The 22398-nt window shown below is 48.4% G+C and overlaps 4 protein-coding genes across 5 annotated transcripts; 3 read left to right on the top strand and 1 right to left on the bottom strand.

The window, feature by feature from the left end:
* The first annotated feature begins 34 nt into the window (after positions 1-34).
* Positions 35-11429, top strand: LOC131206302 (uncharacterized). Its single transcript, XM_058198810.1, has 12 exons — positions 35-776; positions 2330-2789; positions 6493-6562; positions 6668-6725; positions 6790-7219; positions 8122-8197; positions 8269-8515; positions 8588-8884; positions 8954-9126; positions 9199-9609; positions 9709-9783; positions 9912-11429. The coding sequence occupies exons 1-12, from the start codon at positions 357-359 to the stop codon at positions 10411-10413; spliced, it is 3219 nt and encodes a 1072-aa protein (XP_058054793.1). The 5' UTR covers positions 35-356; the 3' UTR covers positions 10414-11429.
* LOC131206303 (uncharacterized) lies at positions 11415-14882 on the bottom strand. 2 transcript variants are annotated; one of them, XM_058198811.1, is made up of 2 exons: positions 13122-13696; positions 11415-12975 (listed from the first exon to the last, which is right to left on the bottom strand). In XM_058198811.1, the coding sequence occupies exons 1-2, from the start codon at positions 13537-13539 to the stop codon at positions 12875-12877; spliced, it is 519 nt and encodes a 172-aa protein (XP_058054794.1). In that variant the 5' UTR covers positions 13540-13696; the 3' UTR covers positions 11415-12874. The 2 variants fall into 2 exon arrangements, with proteins under 2 accessions (XP_058054794.1, XP_058054795.1); XM_058198812.1 differs by lacking the exon at positions 13122-13696 and adding an exon at positions 14536-14882 and having other exon boundaries at positions 11426-12975.
* A 1114-nt stretch (positions 14883-15996) lies between these two features.
* On the top strand, positions 15997-17438 carry LOC131215603 (origin recognition complex subunit 4). Its single transcript, XM_058209995.1, has 2 exons — positions 15997-16182; positions 16241-17438. Exons 1-2 carry the CDS (start codon positions 15997-15999, stop codon positions 17429-17431), a joined length of 1377 nt encoding a protein of 458 aa, XP_058065978.1. The 3' UTR covers positions 17432-17438.
* A 733-nt stretch (positions 17439-18171) lies between these two features.
* Positions 18172-18863, top strand: LOC131216788 (uncharacterized). Its single transcript, XM_058211367.1, has 2 exons — positions 18172-18354; positions 18426-18863. Exons 1-2 carry the CDS (start codon positions 18172-18174, stop codon positions 18861-18863), a joined length of 621 nt encoding a protein of 206 aa, XP_058067350.1.
* The last annotated feature ends 3535 nt before the right edge of the window (positions 18864-22398 follow it).

Consider the following 22398-nt stretch of genomic DNA (forward strand, 5'->3'; position numbering starts at 1 on the left):
TGTGCCAAGATTGCATTTTCTAAGACGGCCGCACCAAAAACGTCATCCCGTCCCGTCCCGTCTTCTGTTTTGTGGACCGAACGGCGAAACGAACGAACCGAATCGTAGCAACCTTCGACGCACCAACACGCGCGCGCAGCATACACTTAACGCACCCCACCGCCAATTTTCCGCTCTCCGAGGGTCGATGAAGTTCCGTCCACTCCGGAACACGCCGACCGCCGACTGTGCCTCCGTGGGAGCCTCCGTCGGGCTCGGAGCTCGCCCAGCAGCCGCCGGCACGCAAACGCACCAGTACTTAAGCCATCCACAATTCTTCGGGCCCGGCGTTGGTAGAGTGTCGCTGGTTTACGCGAATGGCGACGGCCGTATCTCTGTTGGCCAAACTACACAGCAGTGCCTTTGACCAGACACAGCATCACCATCACCACAAGCACTTTCCACCGTGCGGCCAACCGGGACCGGAAGTGGCCGTTCTGCACCGTACGATCCTCGGTAGCCGGCAACGGGGAGACCAGCACCTGGAGCAACAGCTGCACGTACAGCAGCAGCATCAGCAGCAACAGCAACAGCAGCTTCAGCAGCCCAATCCGCTCGAAGCATTGGATTTCCATCTGCTGTGCCGCTCGTTCGAGGAAGAGTTCGAACAAATGGAATTTTCCGGTGACGCCAGCACGTACCAATATCAGCAGCAGCAGCAACAGCAACAGCAACAAGGTTCACCACAACAACTGCCGGCGGTGCAGCCCAGCAGACGGCAGCAAGATTTCGAACAGGTATGCGGCGGCTCCGTCCGTCCAATCGGCGAAACCAACCGGACGTCCTTCGTCGGTCCGCACGCAAATCGTGCTTGCCGAAGCTTGTTTACTACCGAGAGGAACCTTTACGCGGCTCGTCGGTTTTCGGTGTCATCAGGACATCGGATCAGGGCCAACAAGATTACCCAGACGGAGGAGATCGACCGACCGACCGAACAGCGGCACTCTCTGCACACTTGGCCGCTGATGATCGTCTCAAGGAGACGATCCTCATGTTCCTTGCGTTGCGTTGCCTTATTCTTTGAGGCTTTCCGGAGCCTTTGAATTGGTGGAGACTTTTGAATCGAGACGGCCAAAGCCTGGTGTATGTGGCAAGGTTAATCGGTCACATTTCGCGATTTGGAGCTCTCGGCGCTCTTTCGATGGCACTTCCGCTCCCTATCTTATCACCCGCTCCGGTGAGCGGTGGTGTTGGTTTCGTTCGGCAGCAGATTATAAATTGCCGTCAACAAATTCCGACCGCGATGATGTCCCGGGTGGCCAAGTCGATCTTCTCGACGACGACGATGGGGGCCTGATGACGCGCCAGGAATTGCCGCTTTTTCTTTGCCTCTCAACAAAGGTTGTTTGTAAAACGTTTCCGTAGTGCCGGAGCTTTTGTTGGGTGGCTGGAGTTGCAATACAAAAATATTGATCAACCCGACCTGACACGTGACGAGCTGACTTGAGCGAAATGAGCCAGCGAATTCTTGTTTTTTGGGCGAAAGCACTTCGCTGTTTGGTGTGTTTTGCACTCAAATGGGAATGTTTTACACCGAGACGCGCGCCATCTTGGCGGGCGTGCTCATCGATTGCGTTTTTTGTACGGGGGGCTGTTATCAGGACCGAAGGCAAAGTGTAACACACAGGGCGGACGGACGAAATTGTGTCAACCGGTTCCCGTTGTGCCCATTTCCAGAAGATGTGACATTTAATTGCAGCAAATCACTGTCCGGATTGAAGGGAGCGCAATGAGGGTAGCTGTTGTTACTGTGCACCGCCGGCCCCCCTATTTGGCCCGCGGGCGTTCGGCGATAGGCAGCCGAATAATTGAATGATTTCTTTTCGATTTCCGTCGTAATTGGGCGAGTCACGACAAACAATTAGCAATTGTGCGCATCCCAGAATAGCGAGACGCGCCAATCGATTTGGCGCGAGGCTCCCCCCTTGGTCATATCACTTCTGGTGCTTCTCTTTGCGTTTTCGATAATGTAGCGAAGCGTCCGTCAATCAAGCGAAGTAAATTGCTGCGTGCGATTTTTACCATATCATTAACATGCGGCGATTATTCAATTATGGCAGATGTGGGAATTGGTAGAGGTTTCCTCAAATTTGTCAGAAGCCACAGTGGCGATACCAAACGTTCGGTCAGTTCTTCTTCGGCACCGGGGTGTTCCTTCAAGCTTCAATATGTCCGTGAAGGTCCCCCAAGGGAGAAAGGAAGGGTGAAGAAACATAGCTGCAATGGTTGACAAACGTTCGTTGATGGGAACCTATCCATGGGAATTGATAACAATCCTTTTTTTTCGTAGATCACTTCCGGTTACAACCTGGATAACGAGGACACGTACAGCGGTTCGCCGAACAACTTCCAGGAGTATCAGAACAACTTTGTCGACTCCCCACCGGATTCGAAGGAGTCGTGGTCGGTGGACTACAACAAAATGCACACCGCGATCACCGCGTCGACCAGCGCCAGTAACGATACAACCAACTCATCGGCCACGGTCACTGCGGTTGCGGTCACAACCGCTGCCGTAGCGGTCGCAACTGTTGCCGCTTCTCAACAGCAGCAGCAGCAGCAGCAGCAGAACCAACAGCAACAACAGCAGCCGCAGCAGCAGCCAGACGCGGCTGCCACCTACATTAGCAACGCAATCCTGCCGAGTCGCAAGCGACGTATGGAGTGGCTGTCCCCGCAGGAGGAGGATACCGATGGTACCGATACGAAGATCGCCAATATCGATAAGGAGCGTGACGCACGGCGCAAGGGTAAGTTTTGCCTTTCGGTGTCCCGTGGGCTCACCAGGGGCCATAAACTAATCTTAAGCTGCTTCGCTACGCGATACGCGATAAACACTGCGCCGTTGCACTGGCCGGCGGATAAAGGTCCGACCGGCGAAGGTTTCTCCCGGGTTCGAGCGGTCGTTCTAAATAAATTAAATAAATGTGTCAAACTGCAGCGCGCCAACCAAACGATGTTTATTGCGCTGTTAACGCTGCACTACGGCCTGACGTCAGCGAACCTTCGTTTGCATAAATATTAAAATGTTTCCCTCGGGTACTATGCAATAAGCAGTGTGTCCCCGTACATGTCTTCCAGACCGGTTCTGTATCAGAGCCAGTCACGAAGGTGGCTCTCGGATTGATGAATAACAATATTTGATCCAGAAATTATCACCATCAGCGCGCACTGTGTTCGGAATGCACGACGAGATGCATAGAGGCCACACGTGGCCATCCCAGCAGCGCCCGTGGTTCGATTAAAGCTGACGTTCCTGTTTCTTCGGTCGAAGAGCTATGGAACGTTATCAAGGATGTCTTCATCTCGCCGAGTGATAAAACCCTCGGCAAAGCGCGCAGTGAACGAAGGGAATGGGATCTCGGATGGAACCTTATGACCAGTATTGAGCGAGCGAGAACCAGAGCGGCTAAGACCGTAGCCCGCCAAAAATACGCCGAGTTGGAGAGAGGTGTTAGACAAGCTTGTAGGCGGGACAAGAAAGCTTGGACCAACTCCCTAGCCTAAGAGGGAGAAACCGCCACTGCCAATGGTGACATCCGCTTGTTGTACGATATCTCTCGCCGCCTCACTGGTGCCAGGAAAAATACCCGAATACCGTTGAAGGACAGAGCTGGCCAGTTATTGACTGATCGAACTGACCAACTTAAACGATGGACTGAGCACTTCGAGGAACTTTTCCGAGTCCCGAATGTCGCAGACCAACAGACCCTAGCCGACGACAATGTTTTGCTCTCGCGAAAACTAAGTCAAAGAAAGTGAACGTTGGTAATTCCACCAGCTTCACAGTAGCGGGCCAACAAGTTGAGCAGGTGGAAACCTTCCAGTATCTTGGTAGCCAGATAACGCCTGATGCGGGCACCAAAAGGGATATAGCCACGCGGATCAGGAAGGCTAGTGGTGCCTTTGCAGGTCTCAAAAATATCCGGCGCTCAAACCAGATCACTCTGAACACCAAAGCCCGGATATTTAACAACATCATCATCATCATCTCTTTAGTCGCCAACAGTGGAGATGTTTTACTTCATCCCTTTGTCACGCCAGTAACACGGCGGACCAGGACCAGTAAGTAAGTAAGTAAGTTTCTGTTTCTTACACATTTTAGAGCAGAAGCAAACATTTGTCTTGAACGACAGATCGAATCAATCGCACAACGGGAACATTTCGAAATGAACCTTACATGCGCAATGAACGGAACTCAACTGGAACGCACACAAACGAACGTCTGCTTCGTGGCGGTACCGATCGCAGGGTTGGGGTTTGTAATTCTACCCAGCGGCCATCACACAGTCTGGCTCCGAGGGGCACTGATAAGACTGCGCATAAATTGATTGAAGTTCACAGACGGTGGTCTGGATGGTCTACCAACACCACCCATTGGGGAACAATGGCGCGCTGATGACGAAGGGTCTATGGCACGGACACAGTCTAAGATGGAAGATCCTACAGCTCAAGACACACACGGATTCCGGAGTGGTTCTTTCCCTGTCGCGCCCCGAGATTGCTGATTGAAAAGGTCAATTTTACGTCATCATCATCAGTCTCTTCCCACCCGCCGTGGACAGGACAGTAGGACATGGAAGAACAGCAGCAGCAGCAGCTGATAACAACCCTCGTCTCGCTACACGGTGAATTCTCTCACCCAGGCCACGACAGGCTTCAGTCGGCAAGAGCATCGAAGCTACTCGAGCAGCACCACTGCTCAACTGACGCGCATCGTACCGTACAACAACATTGTTGCGGCTTTGGAGTGGATTACCACATCCCCGCCACCATCCGGAGGTTGTTCGTGTGGTGATCCCCGGTTTTTGTTAGCGTTGTTTGAGTCCACCGAGTTTCGACGGTTTTGCGAAACGAAACGGCACCTCACACTGGACCATACATTCTGGGACGAAATCGCGGTGCGGCCCCTATCAGTGCCCATGCTGAGGAAGACGACCCGCTGAAACCGGGCAAGGCTTTGTCTGACATATTTACTGCTGTTGATAAAGTGTAAATTTATCAAGATAAACTTTTCGACAAACAACAACGACGCGGCTGCGCTGCGCAGGGGGAGAAGTGGTGATGTCGCGAAGCACCCGCCGCTCGGCAAGTGTCCGGTTTTGGTGGGTCTCGCGAGAACACACCCACCGCCGCTGAACAGAGAGTGCGAACAAGTGAGTCCGCGTACGCCGCGTGTCCTCGCTACTCGGCTGGCTGCGTGAAAGTTGTGTACGGCCTTGCGGGCCGATCGGTCATCCGGTTTGAACCGTCTGTCCTCTGTCGTCGCTGATCGATCGATGGAGGCGCATCGATCTGTGTTGCAAGACATCAACTGTTTGTCAGCGCCTCCGTATCAGGTTCGCTGTAGGAAGTGAGGATTTCCCAGCGCGCAGTGTTATCCGCGGTGGTGTGTGCGCGTGCGCGCCTTGATCGCTCAGATCGGTCGTAGTGCTACGAGCGGAGCACAGATTCAGCCCAAGATGATGGTTCACTGGTGACCTCGGGGAGAGTGCACGCCGCGGCCACAAACATCTGTACACAACGGGCACAACCATCGTCATCGTCACGTAGTGTGTGCGCAGTGGGCACTGTTTACTTGCTCCCGACGCGCCGATGCTCAACCTCCAGCTCTATCGGTTATCGCCGCTATCAGCTGCTGGCCCGGCCGAGAAGAGTGACCAAGCACCACCGCCAAAGTGCACTTGTGATGGTGGATTAGGCGTGGTGATGGTGGCGATGATTGCTGCGCCGCGCTCTGCTCCTGGGAACGGACATTGTGTGTGCTTTAATCACAGGTTGTTACATGCCACCGGCGGCCATCGCTGTTGCCGTGCTGTGTTGTGTGTGACGCAAAGCCACGGAAAGTCGCCGTCCCAGTGACACCACGCTACCGGTGTACTACTTCGCCGTAGAGGTGGAAAGGGCCGCGACCATTTTAATTCGTTTTGCCTATTCGTTTCGATCGCGAGTTGCCCGATTGCACTGCTCTCAGCAGTAAGCCGCTCAGTATAAGCCCCCCTCGGGCGGGAAACAATTATATATGAGACCAAGAGCCGTGGTGGAGATGTGCGAAACGTACGGTTTCGGGTGTGACACGATGGATAAGGATTGCCTGAGGAAACGATTGAAGTGTGTCGCCGGAGGTACTGGCACCACCGGTAGCTACGGCACCGCCGGTGGCAGTGGCGACATGGTGGCCAATGGGAGCGGTAATTTCCATCCCAACACCACCGCCATCACCAGCACCACTAGCAACATCAACAACGGTGGCACGGCGAACAACAACGATCTAGGTGATAATTTGTTGCCGAAACCCCTTTCCACTTGGCGTCTATGTGTGCAAAAGAAGCGCCATGAGCAACGTTCGAACACGCTTTGTTTCGTGTGACTCCGGCCTCCGGGCATTTTTGGAACTTGTGAATTAATTGTTTCGTTTCGTGTGTTTGCTTTATATTCCCCAACACCTGGCAGGAAGCATGCGTTGGGCAGACGAACTCGATCTCGATCTCAGCAACGAGCTGTCGAGCAACGGTTACATCAGGTAAGATAGCTTCCCCCGGGGGGCCGATCTCGTCTACCGAGAAGCGGTAGCTTCTTGCGCAACAGAACGTGGCTCATGTTGGTTCTATTTGTTCTCGGTTCACAGTGATTCGTTGCTGAACTTTCCCGTGTTCAAACAGGAGCTCCCTTCACCGCCGCAAAAGGTAAGCTTTTGGTAAGCTTCATCCTTCATAATCTAATATGTGTTTTATTTTGTCTCCCAAAAAGCCGCAACAGCAACAACAGCAGCAGCACCAACAACAGCAGCAGCAGCAACAGCAACAGCATCAGCTTCAACAACAGCAACAAGCACTACTGCAGCAGCACGGAGCAGGAACCACTGACCACTCACAGCACTCCACAGCAGCACCAGCAGGATTGCAGCAGCCGCTTGGTGCAGCAGGAAACGGTGGTGCCGCTGGAGTGAGCCCTGGCAATGGAGGCAATTCTCACCAGCAGCAGCAGCAGCCACAACAACAGCAACATCACCAGCAGCAGCCGCAGGTGGCTCAATTTCCGCAGCAGCAGCAACAACAAGCGGTACCAAATGCCCTCAACAGCGGGCAAGGATTGATAAGCAACCCTGCGATCGGTACTGGGCTCAGCACTCTGCAAACGTTTTTGCAAAATAACCGCCTTGATACGGACAACAATGGAGGTGAGTTACTGGAGGAGGAGGAATATAACTTTATGTGGCGCTCAAAACGGCGCCTGAAAGTATACTACGTGACACTATCTGCCAAACTGTTTGAGGACATCGGCGAGACTGGTGGTCATTAATTTTAATTAAAGCCACGAGAACTATGCATTATTCATTAAATCGGCAACTTATGGAGTCATTTCATAATTGAAACCTTGTCAAGCAGGGTGTTTAATGGTAGTGTAAATACGTTAATCAATTCCTTCCGCTTTTCATAACTCCACAGCGTTTGGTGACGCACTAAGAAGTTTTGCATTCTACTTCCGCGCCCAAAACCTGCGCTATTTGAAATGGTCAAAAAGCTAAACGTTGAACTGTCCCAAAACGACTCTAGTCGCCGACGCCACATACGCACGGCGCCGATCCGCTCGAGCCCGGCGAGCCCGAGGAATGCCATCATGCAGTGCAAATTATCGAGTTGCCGGACGGAGAGCGGTCGAGCCGGTTCCGATGGGTGGCATTTAAACGCTGTCGAGCACGCTGATGAAATGCATTTGTTGCCAGGAGCCAGGCGTGTAGTGTGTAGAGCTGTGGCTGGATGCTCGAAACGCTCTCGATTCCGAGGCAACACCCGTCGCTAATGGATGTATTGTGGTGGTTACCCCGATCCGGTCCGGTTGGTTTCATATTTTTAGGCCCGCGGGCACTCCGTGTACCGTTTTCATTAGCCAGTGGTTGTGAATAGTTTTGCATCGTTTACTTTCTTCATTATTATATTTCTGGTTTTTCTCTCACTCTCTCTGTCTGTCTGGGACTTGACATGTCCTCTGGGAAGGTGTGCCGAAACGCGCTCGTGCGTTTGCGTGTGTATGTGTTCGCTTGTAATGAAATTCCTATGCTTTTTATTGTTTCTTCACCAGCTGTGCTGCAGATGAATCAGGATGGAACGCTAGGAGTAGCATCACGCGGCGAGAAAGCACACGACGATCACAATCGGTACGGAGCGCGCGTTGATCCGATCTATCTTCCCATTTAATTTGACAACTAATCACGCATTTCCGGCACAGGTTCCAGTACGTACTGGCGGCGGCAACGTCGATAGCCACGAAGAACAATGAAGAATCTCTCACGTACCTTAACCAGGGTCAAAGTTACGAAATCAAGCTCAAGAAGCTCGGCGATCTGTCCCCGTTTCGGGGCAAGATTTTGAAAAGTATTATAAAAATATGCTTCCACGAGCGCCGCCTGCAGTACATGGAGCGGGAGCAGATGCAACTTTGGCAGGTTTCCCGTCCAGGTGAACGAATTCTCGACGTAAGTTAATGTGGTTGTCGGTCGCCTTCGCCTGGGTTAAATATGTTGTCGGTTGCTACCTTTTTCGCACAGGTCGACATTCCGCTGTCGTACGGGCTGCTGCAGGTACAACCCACAAACAATAATCTACTCAACACGATCGAGGTGTTCTGGGATCCGATGAAGGAGGTCGGCGTTTACGTAAAGGTGAACTGCATTTCGACGGAGTTTACACCGAAAAAGCACGGCGGTGAAAAGGGTGTTCCGTTTCGGATTCAGGTTGAAACCTATATCGATAACGGCGGGCTGCAGAACGGAGCAAGCAATGGTACCGCAGGAGACGATAAGGACACGGTACGACCGCTCCACGCCGCAGCTTGTCAGATAAAGGTTAGTGATCGAACGGTCAACGCCGAAAGATCCAGCCATTTGGTTAACCCATGGTCTCGTTATACTCAGGTGTTTAAACTGAAAGGAGCAGACCGCAAACACAAACAAGATCGGGAGAAAATACTCAAACGTCCCGCCACGGAGCAAGAAAAGTATCAACGAAGCTGCGATTGCACAATACTGTCGGACATTACGACCGATTCCGTGCTGCTCCCGCTTGGAGGAAGCTTCAGTCCCGACCAGTAAGTGACCAACTTGCGTTATTTTTAATGCATCCATTCCATTTTCACATGATTTGTTTGTGTTTGTTTTAGCATTAAGCGCAACGTATCTCCACTGTTGGGCGGAGGTCCGACATCGCCCGCACAGTACACGAAGCTGGAGACCATTATGTCGACCGTGCTGCAGTGCAACGGGAATGTTAATGTTGGTAGCAAACCAACGGCCACCATTGCGGCCGCAGTGGCTGCAGCCGTCCAGAGCAGCAACGCCAACAATCCGATCGGCATCAGCAACGTTAGCTCGACGAACGGGCTCTGCAAACCCCTGATAGATCATCAGCAGGCCGTGCTGTCACCACAGCAACCTCCGAGCGAACTCGACGATTATGTGCCGTGCATTACGCGCGAAACTAGCCCCGGAGGCGTCGCGCAGTGGTTGGCCGTCCATCGCCTGTCGGCCTACGGGAAAATGTTTGCACAGTTTTCCGGTTCCGACATACTGAGGTTCGTAACGGGTCGGGGAACGCTCCGTCGTCGAAACTTTCACTCTGTTGGCGGACAATTTTCAAATCCTTTTCTTTTCCTTTCTCGTTTTCATTGTAGAATGTCGAAAGATGACCTATGCAAAATCTGCGGACTTGCGGATGGCATTAGAATGTTTAACATTCTTCATTCGAAGTAAGTAATTCCTCCAAAGCTACGATCGGCCGGTTACGATCATACATGAAAGTGTGTCAAAGCAACCGCGGTTCATGACAGGTTTTGAGACGTTGATTTTTTGCACTAAACGCTCGTTCCACCCGCAGGGCCATCACGCCGCGCCTCACGATCTACGTCAGCTTCGAGGCTAACATTTACCACGCGATCTATCTGCATCTGAACACGATCGCCGAGCTGGTGCAAAATCTGTCGAAAGTTCCCGGCTTCCTGGAGGCGATCAATGCTCTCAATACACCAAATTCTACGACGTCGGAGACCAGCGGTTGGAATGGCGGCTCGTTTGGTGGTATTCGGCCCAGTGGTGGCGGTGGAGTCCTTAAGCTGGCCACTCAAAATGGTAATGGCCCGCATCAGTCGGTGCCTTCGCCCGCATCGCCGATCTCTTCGTCATCCTGTGGCCCCAAGCTGCAGTTGCTGATCAATGGGCCGAGCGGAATACAGGTTCTGCTCACGGAGGACGTGCTGAACAACGTGCGGGACGAGACGCTGTTTCAGCTTGAGCTGAAACCGAACGGCAATATTCTGATGAAAGCGGTCCACAGCCCAGGAGCACCCGGTGACGGATCGATCGATGACGACGGCAATTAAGAGGCAACAAGAAGAACGAGAAGGGATACGTTGACAAAGTTTTATCTTTCTAAATAATGTTAACATGTTTTAAATGGAGCGAAGCGTTTGCAGCTTTGCATAGTTTATTTTTCTAGTTTATGTTGTTTAGGTAAAATTGTCTATCGAAGAAAAATAGTAGTTTACGTAAAGTTAGTGTGCAGCCCGATGAGGGCGTTGGGGTAGCTGGAAGAACGGTTTTAATCATTCGCACGCCAACAGGCAACGAACTGTAGGGCATGGAACGCGCCCCTGCGTGCGCCCGGTCGAATATTGTGCAATGTCAATGGAAAGCGACCTCCATTCAGGGGTTAATTGGTTTGTTTTTGCTTTAGAACTTTTTATCTATGTTTTCATTTCCGGACCCGCGATTTGTCTTGAAGAAGCGTAAAAAATCTTGCCCCTTTTGTTTGCTATTTGCCACCCACACCGTAATGTGCCATCGTTGGTCATCGTTTCGCCACCCGCGTGGCGATGTACGTAACGCAGAAAGGGAGGAAAAACCGTGTGCTGTGTAAACTGTGCGAACGGGACAATCTGAACCGGAGCATCACATCGAAGGCATTTATACATAAAATAAAGGAAGCACAAAAAGTTGTTGCTTTGGTGCTCTACACACAGAACCGAAAAGAAACACACAAAAAACATGTTTTATTAGTACAAATCCGCGCTGAGCAAAGGGACAGAGATAGCGAGTGAGAGAGAGAGAGAGGGATAGAGCAGGAGAAGATGAGCGTGTTGAGCGCGCGAAAGACGAATTGATCGGGTTTTCTAATGTTATTTTTTATCGGATAGGCACTATTGCAGTTTTAGGAAGGCATAAGAAATAGAGTTTTAACTGACTGTGTTTTTCTTTTTAGTATATACACCACACTTTAATCAACGTACATAACAGCATAATATTGCTACAACGGCCGTTTCGAAAGTGCGCTCTTAAAATAAAAGAACAATGTCATTGCAGAAAAATAGACACAAAAAAATAAAATGTTTATTATCAACGATGTGCAATCCTTTATTTCGCTATAGTGTCGCCGTAGGCAAGAATTAATGAAAAGAAAGCGCCTTATTAGTGACGTTAGAAATTTGATTCTTTTTTAAGATACAGCAAAACATATTTAGCAGAACGCATAATTTTTGCCTTGACCTAGAAAGTAGCTTACCGTAAACTGTTACACGCTTTGAAGTGAAACGAAATTCAAATAAAAACTGCCGAATGGCTGGTGTTTAGATGGGCGCTTTTTTCAGGTAGATTTTGGCCTGCTCTACTTTACACAGTACCTCATTAACGTAGCTTCTGTTTGGCGTGTTTTTCACCGAGGAAAACGTTTCGTGATCGTGCACAGCTTTAATTAGCTTTACAAGCTGAAGCTTAATTCGCGTTTATCGTCTACAATAGTTGGATCATCTGGCTACCGAAACAACACAGGGACTGATCAACTATCAAATCATTGCGATAAAAAATGGACTCTGGCCGCCGATTTACACAGCTTGTATTTGTTTCACTATACTTTTTTTATTGCATCTGTAAGAATCATCAAGATTCAGAAACATCAACGGCCATGATACCCTATCATTTATCATCTTAAGGTGATGTACTATCAGCGATTCTGCTACTACTACTGTGTTAAAAAATACATTGTGCATTCAGAACTCCCAGAAACAACATAGTATATCTGCCTCACAGGATTCCATTGATCAATGTTAGGACGACGACGAAAATATATCCAAATATGGCTGTAGTAGGACAACTCATGGTTTTAGTTTTTCGAACACTATAGGTTTATTAATGTGTGTACATATATCGTTCAACCATACGCTAAAATACATCATGTTGCACATAAACGTGGAAAAGTAACTGATTGCATGTCTCCGCTCGGCGGCGTCGGTATCTCTTCGCGGTTTCCTATTTGCTTTTTTTGGAAAATGCAGTTCAATTTTTGAAACGGAATTGTAAGCTACTGTTTGACTACCAATTATATTTCCGTCTGTTATGGAATGAAAATCAATTATGCTAACCGCTGTTCGACTGGCCATGGAAAGACAACTAGCCTCTGAAGAAGATGGAAGCAATTTAACATTCTTTTTAAAAGGAAAAGTTTGGACATTCGTAAACATCGGTTCAACATGCGCCTTTTCTACAAACAAACTACAAAAGCTAACGAGGCGTCATCGTACGGGAAGAGATGGCTTCAACGGTTAATCTACACGTTTGGAGAAGAAGTCGAGGGACGATAAATATCTAGTCTCTGTGTGTGTCCCTCCTTAACGGCTAGGCTTTGCCAAGTCTTTTTCCTCTGGAATGTTTGTGCTGGGACGGTGGCTGCGATTGCCGACGGCCACTTCCTCTTCCGGCAGCGCCACCACTGGCACCACCGCTACCGGTAAGATGGTCGATCGATTTGGCGGTACTGGTGGTGGTCGCCATAGTAACGACAGGCGGCAATCATTTCTTCTTCTTCGTTTTCTCCTGTTTCGCCTTCAGCTTTTCCTCCCGCTTGCGCTCCTTCTCGGTGAGCGATAGGTAAAGTTTGTAGCCGAAAAATGCTGCAAAAAATCGAGGGAAGAGAGAGAGAGACAGACGATCAACAGCTGTTATCTTGGGGATTTCCACTTCCACCTGATAAATGAACGAAATCGGGAACCCAATTATGGCTTCCTAATGGCCTGTTTTGGTCTCTCTGCACACTCACACAACAGCAGTAACATGCATGCCAACATGGCGTACCCGAGTGGCGTTGGCCATAAGGAACCGTCGGTGAAAAGTACTCCCACCACGGCACTGATCGATCCTGCCACTGTGAACTGATTGCGAAGATCGTCCGCTTGAGCCGTCGCAGCTCCGCTGCCCATCGCTTGTGCGAGTTTTTTCTGCTTCGAAAATTCATTCAAATGCGACAACGTTTTAACAAACTTTCCCTTAAACTCTTGCGCGAACTTTTGCTTATCTTCATCCGAAAGGTTAACAAACATGTCGGACAGGGTGCGCAAATTTTCCTGAAACTGTTGCGCCAACGATCGCTTTTCGTCGTCCTTCAGCAGCTCGGAAAGGGCCACCGAGTGGAGTGCCTCTTCGAAAGGGTTCTCCAGATAGCCGTTGTCCGTTGCCATGGTTGCGTCGTTTCGCTGGCGAGAACGCACACTGGACCAAATTATTACCGGTACCCACGATAATGAACACAGTAGGTGAGCACGGGCTGGATGGATATTTACTAATGGCCTCCAACTGCGGTGTACGCACGAAGAAGCAGCCCACAAGCGCTTGCTTATCGGCTGATAAAGTCAATGATTAACCCCACAGGTGGCGACGACGGTGATGGGTGTGACGTGGCACTGAGCATTGAGACATTAGCGGTCGCCGTAAAGTTGACCAGAACGATAATGAGCTGAACAGTGGGAAAAGGTGCTAACCACAGAAAACGCAAGCACGTTACCTACTTACTGTACCGTAGGGTACACTTTTTCTTCTCCCTCTGATAACGGACCTGTGCGGTTTTCGCGTGGCTCGTGGACGAGTTCCACGGGAGCCGTGAAGTTTTGTGGCTTCATTACCACCGGTGGGAGGAATGCATTTGCAATGACCTGCGCCACCAGACGGTCATCTGGCTTCGCATTCGATTCAAAATCATTTAGTTGACGTCGTCAATCGATTTCAGGTCTACTGAGTTGCTCACCGAAAATACACAACACAATCAGGAAGGCGCCTCCGAATGCCCACTGCTTGTAGAGTAACAACTTCCGAGCCCTTGCCTGCTCCATTTCGTCGAGCAAAGTTGGAATATCCTTCAATTTTCTAATTGCCTCCACAATCTTTTGCTGCTTTTCTGGTGACGCTTCAGCGAACTTCTTTGCAAATTTTTCGGCCAAAAGATCCATCTTTGTTTAAAAAACCTTGCGGAATACCGTAAGCCCTGGTACGGGTTTAAACAGAAACTATCTGGATTGGTGCTCTTAACGTGAGGCTGGTGGCCCCCACTGAGGTGACATGATTTTGTTTGAACAGATGAAGGCGTTCAAATCTTCTATTTACTCCTACCCAACAAACGTAACATCGAAAATGAAAATAGTTCAATTTGATATCGGTTTCCAGGGCGCTGTGCTTCTTACCGAAAACGGCCAACATTATACCGATCATTACCACGAACACCAGGTAATCGTTGAATCCGGCCTGGAGTCTTTGGCGCAGGGAATTTTGTGTCACCTCTGCCCGTAGCTGAGCCTTCTCCTCGTCCGACAGACCATCCATTGATTCTAGCATGCCGAGGAACTCTTCCATCGTGGGCATCTTGAATCCTTCACCATCGGCCCCAGAAGGACCGCCGGCAGCAGCATGCCCCCCTGCAGCCGCAGCGGGTCCCTCGGAACCGATCGAATTGAACACATCTTCTGCCACGTCCTCCATTTGCTGCGCACAAGAATCGCTCACCGAAAGGTGGTGTTAAAGGAACGAACGGTTAAAGGTAACTGTGCCGATAAGCTGTAGGAAAATCGAAGCAATACGAAGCAGCACCGCTGGTCTCGTCGGCCCGATGCTGATAACAGGAGCAACTTTGATTCGTTGCAACAATACTGTAAGCCTGTTGTTATCTCCTAAATTTGCCGGCCGGTGCCAGGATTAGTTTGGATGACCTTTCGCGATGTAATGAATGGTCAAGATACAAAAGCAGAGGAGCGAGCAACCGAAAACTGGACTTCCACGTTCATGGGAATTGTCCAAAAAATGTGGATCGTCACCCATTCGGTACTTCCTACATTACACGTTATCCATATGTCTCACGATTTCTACAGTTGCTCGTTCACATAGCCATGGCAATCTGGCCCCTACAAAGAAATATACGTACCACCGAGGCCGATCACAATGATGGCCGGAATGATGAATACCACGTTCGGAAAACCATGCTGGAAAGGATCGTTGCTTGCGGAAAGTTCAACCATCTTTTATCTGCCGGTTCTTCAGATGGCGATGAGATTGAGATTGTTGTGGCAACATCATGATACGAGAAGAACGAAACAAGATCATTGAGCATCAATCGGCTGAGCATTGAGAACTTCAACATCGTTTGCCTTTTGCTTGAGGTAAGCGAAGACGAAGTACGGTTGTGTTTACCTTTTATTGCTGCAAAGGTAGTATTTGTCGTTATTGATAAGATTGCGATTTGCTACGATTCAAAACACACAACACGTAAGCAAGATTCAAGATTCGGCGTTCTTCGATGCTGACGTTGATATGTTGACAACGCCTGACACTTGAGCTGCATTCGCTATGTCGACTCAGGTTTGTCGACTACCAAAGAATTAAAATTTTCACTCGTCTTCTCGAAATAGATGATCGAAACAATTCAATATCTTTGGCGTTGCTTATTATTGGTTCATATGTTGTTTAAACTGGATTGCCATTTTTCTCAAGTTGGCAATTGCCGTTTGCATCGGAATGCCTCGAAATGTTTTCAGATTCACCTGAAGGGTTAACAGCAGTCCGTGCTGATGACAAACAAAGTCGACATATGACGGACGGCTCCTTTGTTTTTGGCGGTATTCTCGCATTTGTTTAGAGCCAGTTAGGAAAGGATGAAACAGGATGAAGTGCACGAAACGCGACGGTTTATCAAATCCCGGTTACTCCGAGATCGTGCTACATTCCGTGGATATGAAGCCGAGCGGCAGCATATTCGTGATTTGCTGCTCCGTACCGCCGAACGCGGGGAATCCAACAGCGCGCTGCTGCTTGGTCCTCGCGGATGCGGCAAAACAACGGTAAGCTTCGGTCGGATTGAACTGAACGGCGTAAATAACGGTTTTTATTCATTTTCAGCTCCTCACTTCTGTGTTGACCGAACTACTGCCGATGAAAACGTTCCATCGGAACACGCTTATCGTTTACCTTAACGGCCTTATACACACCGATGATCGACAAGCCCTGAAGTCGGCCACCGCACAGATGCGGCTTGAGAATGCGGTTGATGGGAAGGTGTTTGGCTCGTTTGCCGAAAACCTGGCCTTCCTGCTCGACTGCCTGAAGTCGGGCGACCGGCAAACGTCGAAGAGTGTTATCATTTTGCTGGAGGAATTCGATCTGTTCTGTGCGCACCATAAACAAACGTTACTGTACAACCTTTTCGATGTGGCCCAGTCCGCCCAAGCCCCGATCTGTGTGGTTGGCGTGACGGCCCGATTGGACGTGGTTCAATTGTTAGAGAAGCGTGTAAAGTCACGGTTTTCCCATCGACAGATATTCCTTCAGTCGTTCGACACGGACTTTGATGCTCGCTTGAAGCTGTTCGAAGAATTGCTTAAGCTTCCGACGGAGCAAGATGTTCGAAAGTATAATGAAACACATCCTCGCATACCGCAGCAGATCATAGAGACTAACGAGGAGCTGGTGTTGTTGCGGAACGTCTTCGATCCACGAGAATTCAGCTTTTCCTCCAAATGGGCCACACAATGGAATCGACAGATAGTGGCACTCGTCAAGAATCCTTCAGTTCGGACAGCTCTGCAGCTGATCTACGATTACGAGGTGATCGAGGGACCGTTCCGAATGCTGCTGTTTGAGCTGGTGAGCGCATTGGACGAGGAGAATCCGGCCATCACGTGCGAATGGATTCAGCAGCTCGCGAAAAGTTACGAGGCGGACGATAAGGTAGCGCTCGTGGCAGGACTGTCGGCACTCGAGATCTGTCTGCTGGTGGCGATGAAGCACCACTCGGAGATCTACGATCGCGATCCGTTCAACTTTGAAATGATCCTGACACGATTCGGGAAGTTTGCGAACGCCAGCTCGACAATGCAGGGCGTGGAGCGAGCCGTTTCGTTGAAGGCTTTCGAGCACCTGAAGGGGCTAGAACTGATCGCCCCGCTTCCGGGTGGTGGGTCATCCAAGGTGCAGAAAGAATATCAGCTCCACCGGTTACTGCTAACGTATGGACAGATCAATCAGGCCGTCCAACGTATGGCGTTCCTGCCGACAGAGATCACCCAGTGGGCGCAAAGTTCACTAATATGAGCGAGGAAAGGGGTCGAAACTGGCTATTATTTATTTTTGTTAATTACGAATAAAAGTTCCACTTTCTTATTTGAGATCTTGTTATTTATGTCGATGATATGATTTCAGCACCGTAATGACGAATGCTTAGCAAATCGCATAAATTCTTATCGTCAAATCGATTGATTTATCTGCTGTTCTTGGCAAAAATTATAGCTTGATATTTCTATCCCTTATGATTCCATTCCTCAAAGATTACAAACCCCGAATTCAACATTATTGATACCTTTCACGCAGCATTGGTTGTAGCAAAAAATTTCGTTACACTCTACTTACGATTCGTTTTACTTCAAAAACGTTGGTCCCCAAAATCCCCAAATAGAAAGAGGCCCCGTTGCAGCATTATATTCGTCGTTGCTTTTAATGAATGTACCAAACAAAACGAGGCCAACAACCCTTCTAATGGGCACACGTAGAAATAAAACAACGAAATAGAAAACCAGACACATAAAACATACGAAAGGCGGGCTGCAGCTGCAGTCGGGCTCATTCGCATTTGCATAATCCGATACGGGCGTGAAGTGGCCTTAGCGATTGATGGCAGCAGTGACAATGGGATCGGCCGTGGAGGCCTCTCGGCTCCCAGTGATATAAAACCACTAGCAGCGCGCAGTGCACCGGAACTTCGGAAGCTGTCCGTCGGTGTGGGCATCTTCCTGTGTATTGCTTCAGTGTCAAGGAATTACATTTAAGCTACGATCATGAAGCTTCCAGTGCTGTTGTTCGGCCTCGTCTGTTACGCCGTGGCCAGCGAATCACCCGGATTTTTCATCAAACTCTCCAAGAGTGTGCCGCGCATCGGACGACGTGGCGATTTGGAAAACTTCTTCCTCAAACAATCGAAAAGCGTTCCCAGGATTGGGCGTCGCGCAGGAGGATACTACGTGGTGTGTGTTCGTAGAAACATATTACCGTGGTTTAGGGAGTTAAACCTTCAATTACTTCGCTTTTACAGCTCCCACGTGAAGGAGCAACACCGGAACCGGAAGGAAGCGCTTCGAACTGGTTCGAGCGGTACATGAAAACGGTGAAACGAGTTGCGCCGGAGGAAGCTGGCAAGTCGTACAAGAAGATCCGACCACTCGATCTGAATCACATCATCGATATTCTTTCGGACGATCTGTTCTTCGGGTCCGACCTAAAATTCATCTCCTGGGAGGTGTTGGACGAGGCCCTCGAGGAAGACCCGGAACTGTTGCAGAAGCTGGGCTCACTAGCTCGGGACAAAGAGGTGCAGCAGCTGAAGAAAATGCTCGGTGAGCACGGCGATGAGCAGATACAGTATGTCCCCATTGATCGCAACGAGATCAATGCGGCCAGCAGCAGGGCGTACATGTACAGATTGGACCGCGCGACCGATCCGACCAAGGAGCGTCTCGAGTACCAGCAGTGAGGGGCGAAATGATAGCGCCAAAGGAGTCATCAGATGGGTTTGACCACACCGGAACCACGCGCTGTACTTTACAAATAAATTAGCAACACGGTTTTCGAAGCAACTTAAAACGGTGTTTAAATTGTTTTGCTCATTGGATTTTGTTTTGTGAGCTTTTGTCGGAGCAGCAATGACCAATGGAAAACAATTAAAATGCTATTGAGCTAGATTTTCAATCTCAATTAGTCGCCTTTCTTGAGAAAACACACGAAAATGCCAAAAATCATTTGAAAATTTAAACAAATTGTTATTTCTGTAAGTATTAACAAGCAAAGTGGGTGTAGTAAAACCCAGAGCATTTGAATATTAAAGGAACTCTATGAACAAATTTTTACTCTTCGCCACTACAATTTCGTGTGCAAACGTTACCATACTGATCAGAATTGGCAATTATATTTTTATTTATTCTACTATTTTATGCTATTTTTCAAGAGAAGAAGAGGAGAACTTTTTTCTATCCTAATAAACATGACGCAGTTCGTTGTTATCCAGTCCGTCCCCGTCCGTTCCTGATGAGTTTCTATCTAGTTCCATTTACGTTACATTTTTGTTCACATTAGTGCTGTATCTTGCTATTAGTGCTATTAGTGTTTTGAAATTACTCCGTTCGGCTCAGTGGGCAGAATATTCAATTTATGAAGATACGAAACATTTCGAAAATTATAGGTAATAAATACAAATGACCTATGGACAAATGATTTATGTTAATGAATGTTTATGATAGATGAACCATCGTTTTAATAACAAGATTAATTATATTTTGATCTCAATAACCGATCGATATATTTTTCTTAATTCTGTATGATTTCTCTCCGATGAAGACGCATAAATTGATGACAATCCATCTGCAATGTAATCGAACTATCTTTTTGTTACTGACATTGTTTGAATCTATTCTCAATAGTGAGTTCACCCTTCCGCTTTCTATTGTGCATTGCACCAACAGCCACAAACTGAATCCAAGCAAAACGGAACAGACATTTTTGCGTGAAGAGAAAAATATGATGAAACGCAAGAAAGCAAACTCCCGGGCACGCAAATTGCGCTCGTTTGTCCGTCTCGGCCGCAGGGCGATCAGCACAGTGTAGTCCTTCTTGGCCCCGGCATGCCTCTTGCCTTCCCCCCGCAAGGCCACCGAGGAGATAACGCACCGAGTGTCTCTGTAATCGGCGACGGTTCTCAGCGTGTATCGAGCCATGTTTCCGTTCGGCAGTCACAACAACGGCGAGAACCAGAACCTAAACTTGACCAATGGGAAAAACAACCCCGCGGGGGTCTTACCTCTACCAGCCGCCCGCCAACCTTCGTCGATCATTTCCTCTGGCGAGCGGGTTCGGCTTCCTGGCTGCCGTTTGTTTCCCGCCGGAGGCTACCGTGAGGGGGGCCCGGGATCGCAGCAGACGCTGACCGGCCGGCCAGCCAGCCGGTGGGGCGAAGATAATTGCGGTGCTCGTTCTACTGTCCCCGGCATGCCCGATGACGAATGCCAAAGTTCTCCTGAATTGCCGCCGGGCACTGATTTTGTAATTACCGACCGGTACGCGCCACGGTTCTGCTGTGGCGGAGCGCAACCGTGAAATGTGACAGCTGTCGTGTCACGCGACGAGTGCGCGGAAGGGAAGCGGAGCCAAGTGCCATGGATTGGGCCTTGAAGTGACCGGGCCCGACCGCAACCTGCCCGGCGGCACTAGTCCGGCATGCAAATGCTGCTTCGCTTCCGTTTTCGAATGGTGTTTTGGGTGGAAGTCGCCGTGGAGCTTTCCGCCGACCGAGTTGCGTGTCGAGGGTAACGTTTCACTTAAAATGAATTGAACGGTTGTTCGGTGCGATTGTTTTGCACAGGATCCAACAGCCAACAGGATCCAAATGCGACTATAAATTTGATTTAAAAATTTAAAACGAAGAGTCTAAAACTGATGTTACACGTTGAATGAGTAGGCAGTAGAAACTCGCACACGAATACAAATAAATATATTTTTTTGTTCAGAACAAAAATTAGTATAAAACACTACTATTATAAAACATATATTTAATGGTTCGTTGAGTTGTTCTAGTTTAATACTATAGTTTTTAGTATTAGTAGTTTAGTAGTTTTTTAGTTTTTAGATTTTTAGATTGTTTTTAAAAAAGGATCTAAAGTCTAACATATTTCCCTTCCGCCATTTTGGAAACGCCTACTTTTTTCGTTAAAAAATTCTTCGTTCAATTTCATATTTTTCGTTAAAGTTTCGTTAATCGTTGAGTTTTCTGAAAAAGTCCCGTATTTTCACGACATTTCGCGTTTGTGGCGGATTGCTTCGCGCAAATTGCGCAAAACTTGCAGGTAATATTCGATATTGACCGTTCTATCTATCGGCAACAACTAATGTGGCATATCACGACCTTGCAATTGAAGAAAACTGTTAGCTAAACTGTTCACATTCGACCGAACTTTGCTTTCGACGTTTACATCTTCTCGGTCCTCTGAGAAATTTTTGAATAAACACCTGTAAAAGTAAAGTAAAACAGCTGTCAAAGATTAAGTGATAATTTAAAATGTCCGAACTTTTCACCATAAGTCACTGACACAAGTAGCAATCTAACGCCACAAAATAATCGAAAATCGAATAAAGCATTTTTTTAAATCACAAATTTCCGGATACTTTATTGTCACAATGTACCTCTTCAGAGAGTGACAATGAGGAGTACATTGAAGAGCAATCAGAGAATATCAATTTTGCAATGTATACGCATTTTATCTTTAGTCTGATTTAGAATATTAAAAGAATATTTAGAATAATACATTATTATCATTTGGTATTTGTTGGATATCACATATCTGAAAAGTGCATAATAAAAAACTTTTTTCCAATTTTTTTCTCTTATAATACACGGAAAAATACGGTAAATAAACTGTTTCTGGATGGTAATAAGTTGTTGAAACAGACCAGATCTATTTTTAGAATTTTGATTTGAGCTTGAGACTTAATATTTTTGATTGTCACTTATCACTACTTAGTGCTCTGGAAGGGTTTCGAACATAGGAGTATATGTCGATATTGGTCCTGCTTGAAGCATAACCAGCTTGCAGAGAATACTCTGCAACGGGTACTCTATGGGGGAGTTAAGCGTCTTGGTGTTGTCTTTGGATTTCAGCACATTTAACTCCTTCGGTAAGTTTTCTCCGCATATTATAATATACAGCTCCGTTTGACTTAGTAAGGGATCCGCTTTGATCCGGAAAGGGTCCACGGAAGCGGATATAAATTTCACCACACGGGGAGATTCGGCGGGTGGCACGGGTTTCACCAGGAACCAACAGTCAGAAGGACTGGTTCTTAATGTAAACCCCTCTCGCACCTGGACTCTATGATACGTGCCGTTTCTCTGTTTATTACTTACAAGAGGGAAATTAGGCGCATTTCCGGACTTTCGGAAAGCAGCTTGCCGGAGAAGCAATGTACTACTTACCTGGTCAAGGGCCGATTGCTGCCTGTCCACAACGTGCCGGAGGGAG

The sequence above is a fragment of the Anopheles bellator genome, chromosome 1 (genome assembly GCF_943735745.2).
Source record: "Anopheles bellator chromosome 1, idAnoBellAS_SP24_06.2, whole genome shotgun sequence".
In the NCBI taxonomy this organism is placed as follows: Eukaryota; Metazoa; Arthropoda; class Insecta; order Diptera; family Culicidae; genus Anopheles; species Anopheles bellator.

What these genes read in the sequence shown, in the direction of transcription:
- LOC131216788 (XM_058211367.1), top strand. Translation starts at nt 18,172, where the DNA reads ATGAAGCTTCCAGTGCTGTTGTTCGGCCTCGTCTGTTACGCCGTGGCC. An exon ending in GTCGCGCAGGAGGATACTAC is followed by an intron (nt 18,355 to 18,425) that starts GTGGTGTGTGTT and finishes TCGCTTTTACAG; the next exon opens with CTCCCACGTGAAGGAGCAAC.
- LOC131215603 (XM_058209995.1), top strand. Translation starts at nt 15,997, where the DNA reads ATGAAACAGGATGAAGTGCACGAAACGCGACGGTTTATCAAATCCCGG. An exon ending in GCGGATGCGGCAAAACAACG is followed by an intron (nt 16,183 to 16,240) that starts GTAAGCTTCGGT and finishes ATTCATTTTCAG; the next exon opens with CTCCTCACTTCTGTGTTGAC.
- LOC131206303 (XM_058198811.1), bottom strand. Translation starts at nt 13,539, where the DNA reads ATGGCAACGGACAACGGCTATCTGGAGAACCCTTTCGAAGAGGCACTC. An exon ending in ATGCATGTTACTGCTGTTGT is followed by an intron (nt 12,976 to 13,121) that starts GTGAGTGTGCAG and finishes GATTTTTTGCAG; the next exon opens with CATTTTTCGGCTACAAACTT.
- LOC131206302 (XM_058198810.1), top strand. Translation starts at nt 357, where the DNA reads ATGGCGACGGCCGTATCTCTGTTGGCCAAACTACACAGCAGTGCCTTT. An exon ending in GCACACGACGATCACAATCG is followed by an intron (nt 8,198 to 8,268) that starts GTACGGAGCGCG and finishes TTTCCGGCACAG; the next exon opens with GTTCCAGTACGTACTGGCGG. An exon ending in CCGCAGCTTGTCAGATAAAG is followed by an intron (nt 8,885 to 8,953) that starts GTTAGTGATCGA and finishes CGTTATACTCAG; the next exon opens with GTGTTTAAACTGAAAGGAGC.